General features: G+C 35.5%; 1 protein-coding gene across 1 annotated transcript; it reads left to right on the top strand.

Moving 5' to 3' along the window:
* The first annotated feature begins 1,112 nt into the window (after positions 1-1,112).
* On the top strand, positions 1,113-1,954 carry LOC131016263 (transcription repressor OFP11-like). Its single transcript, XM_057944911.1, has one exon. It carries the CDS (start codon positions 1,235-1,237, stop codon positions 1,778-1,780), a length of 546 nt encoding a protein of 181 aa, XP_057800894.1. The 5' UTR covers positions 1,113-1,234; the 3' UTR covers positions 1,781-1,954.
* The last annotated feature ends 855 nt before the right edge of the window (positions 1,955-2,809 follow it).

Genomic DNA, 2,809 nt, shown 5'->3' with positions numbered 1-2,809 from the left:
ATATTAAATCTTTAGGTGAGTGCAAAATTTTATTAAAATCAGGCAGAAATCAATAAAGTTATTTCTGAAGTGAATGCATTCAAATTAATTTAGCGAACATCTAAGAAGTGCTGTTTTTGTTTTACATCACAATTAATTCCTAGGTGAGTGGGAAAAAAATTAAACTTATCGATGTGAATATACAGATTTTAACCGGTAAATATGTCAAATTTAAGAGGCAAAATTGATACATCAAAGTCTATCTCTAATAAGAAATCGTTAATTCAAAATATTCCAACCTAAATAGTGATTGTAACTGCAATTCGGAGATGGTTGCAAATAATAAGGCGAAGACGTAAATGGACGATCTATCTAAATCGTTACAAGACGTAATTCACATATTTGAATTGACCAAAAGATCCATTTCAAAGAAAAGAACAAAAAGAAATACATACATATTATTCGCGGTAGGTTGGTGGATAAAGCAAAGGGCAGCCTTTTGTATCACACCATCTTCCTACTTCTACTATACTTTATACTAATCAAATCTTTGGAAACTCAGATACTACATTTCCAGATTAGGATTATGCTCCAATTGATCGTATCACCGACTTGCCATTTCGTTTCTAGTTTAAAAAGTATATATAGGGTGTGTTCTTTTTAGTTGTAAATTTATAATGGGAAATGAGGGATAACCAAAATTTCGCCCCTAAAATCTTGGCCCTTACATCCTCCTTTTCACTACAAAAGAGGGATAATATTATGCATCATTTGTAGTGAAAATGATGAATGAGTAAGGGTCAAATAGGAAATGAGGGAAAAGAAATAAAGTATTTAAAGGGTGATATTTTGTTTATCTCTTTCTTTCCCATAATAAATTTACAACTAAAGATAACGCACTCATTGAAAATAATTTTATTTTATTTTTAATTATTTGATTTATCGCGTTGCTGTCAATGTCATACCATATTCTAACTTTTGATATATATGGGGATCATCAGAATTTAGTTTTTATTTTTTAAAATAAAGAAATAAATTAGTATGGAGATTAGATACAATAATTAAGTCACGTACAAAAATTAAACCGATTTTTGACAAAGTTTACGAGACAACAAATAGTCGTTGATCCCCTAAAACTTCGCCCCCAAAATATAATACAGTTGAGTCCTCCTCTCAACAGTAACACTATCACACACTCCCCTCTCTCTCTACAATCTCTCACTTGTTGATGTAGATATTATATCAAGAATTAAATATGTCGAGAAACCTAAACTTGTGCTTCACGAAGATGAAATCGCCGGAGCCCAGCCTCCCGGAAAATCACTCCTCCTCCTCCCACCTATTCAAGAACTTCAACTCCCTCTACGAGAACATGGACGCCTCCTCCTCCTCCTCCTCCACCCCGGACATCGCGACCGTGTTCGCCTCCCGCCGCTTCTTCTTCTCCTCCCCGGGGCGCTCCAACTCCATCATCGACTCCTCGTCGTCGGCGTCCATCGCCTCCACGTCGTCCTCGTTCGAGAGCGACGCCGCCGTGGCCGTGCCCACGTACTCGCCGGATCCCTTCCGCGACTTCCGGCGATCAATGCAGGAGATGGTGGAGGCGCGTGGCGTCCACGACGTGCAGGAGAGTTGGGATTATCTGCATGAGCTCCTCATGTGCTACCTCTCCCTCAACCCCAAACCCACCCACAAATACATCGTCCCGGCCTTCGCCGACCTTCTCGTCGGACTCATCACCGCCGCGCCGGAAAATCCCCGCCGCGACGGAAAGCGCAAGATTTCGCGGCAGTTTCTGTAGTAAGAGAAAATTAATTTGGTAAAATCTCATTTTGTTAGTTATTTATTTTACCATCGCTTTCAACAACGTTTGTGGTATAATAATTAACGAGGAAAGGAAGAAAACTACCATATATGTAAATGTGAAACGATTTATATTATTTATTAATATCTGTTGGGATATGATATGACAAAACACTTGGTCCCGTATTTGTCTTCAATAATAACACTTGCCTTATCTTTCTATTTTTCTCTATATTAATTATTAATATTGATATTAATTGCCTTTTGGCGTCAGAGTATATATACATTGGATGGATAAATGAATAATTCCCTCTTCAAATTAAGTAATGGAGTATACATTATGCTTACCTTTTTATTGCAAAATTCTTCTACGCTGAAAAAATCTGGTGGCCCAGAAAAAGCACTCAACCTTTATTTCTTTGTTCGAAATTTTGATCTGTCAACATATAATTGCTAAAGACTATAAATATGTTTCTGAAACCCTACAGAAAAAGCTGCGTCTATTTTACTGATAAACTGCAACACCTTTCACCAATTATTTTCTATCTGCTTAGCGTTTTCTGAGTAAGATATTAAATTACCTTAATTGGTTTTATCATCTTGTCATATTCGATTATTATGTAAATAAAATTTAAGTAAATTTTGAAAATAGAGATGCAATCTATCAACATCTGGATCTTGAAAATCATGTTACTGGTCCCCTGTTATGGTCCAACCATATTCAGCAATGACCTAACATGTTACAATTGATAGTTTCTGCCACCAAACTTCTTTATATTATCAAATTTATTTATTTTTCCAATAAATTATGAATACGAAATAACCAACGCATTTCGTTTTGATTTACTTCCTTCGTCTTCTATTCTTTTTTCATCGATGAGATCATTTTTTTTATAAATCGTATGATGGTGGATTGGAACTTAATTAAGATTTTCAGATATTAATGATCACTTTATTACTTATATCAACACATGCATACTTCATATCTTATCTGATATTTCTTGTATAAATACACTAGATAATGATG

Source organism: Salvia miltiorrhiza, chromosome 3 (assembly GCF_028751815.1).
Source record: "Salvia miltiorrhiza cultivar Shanhuang (shh) chromosome 3, IMPLAD_Smil_shh, whole genome shotgun sequence".
In the NCBI taxonomy this organism is placed as follows: Eukaryota; Viridiplantae; Streptophyta; class Magnoliopsida; order Lamiales; family Lamiaceae; genus Salvia; species Salvia miltiorrhiza.
This window is presented reverse-complemented; position numbering and strand designations above follow the sequence as displayed.

Bases quoted from the DNA above. Each gene is read 5' to 3' on its own strand.
- LOC131016263 (XM_057944911.1), top strand. From the start codon at position 1,235: ATGTCGAGAAACCTAAACTTGTGCTTCACGAAGATGAAATCGCCGGAG.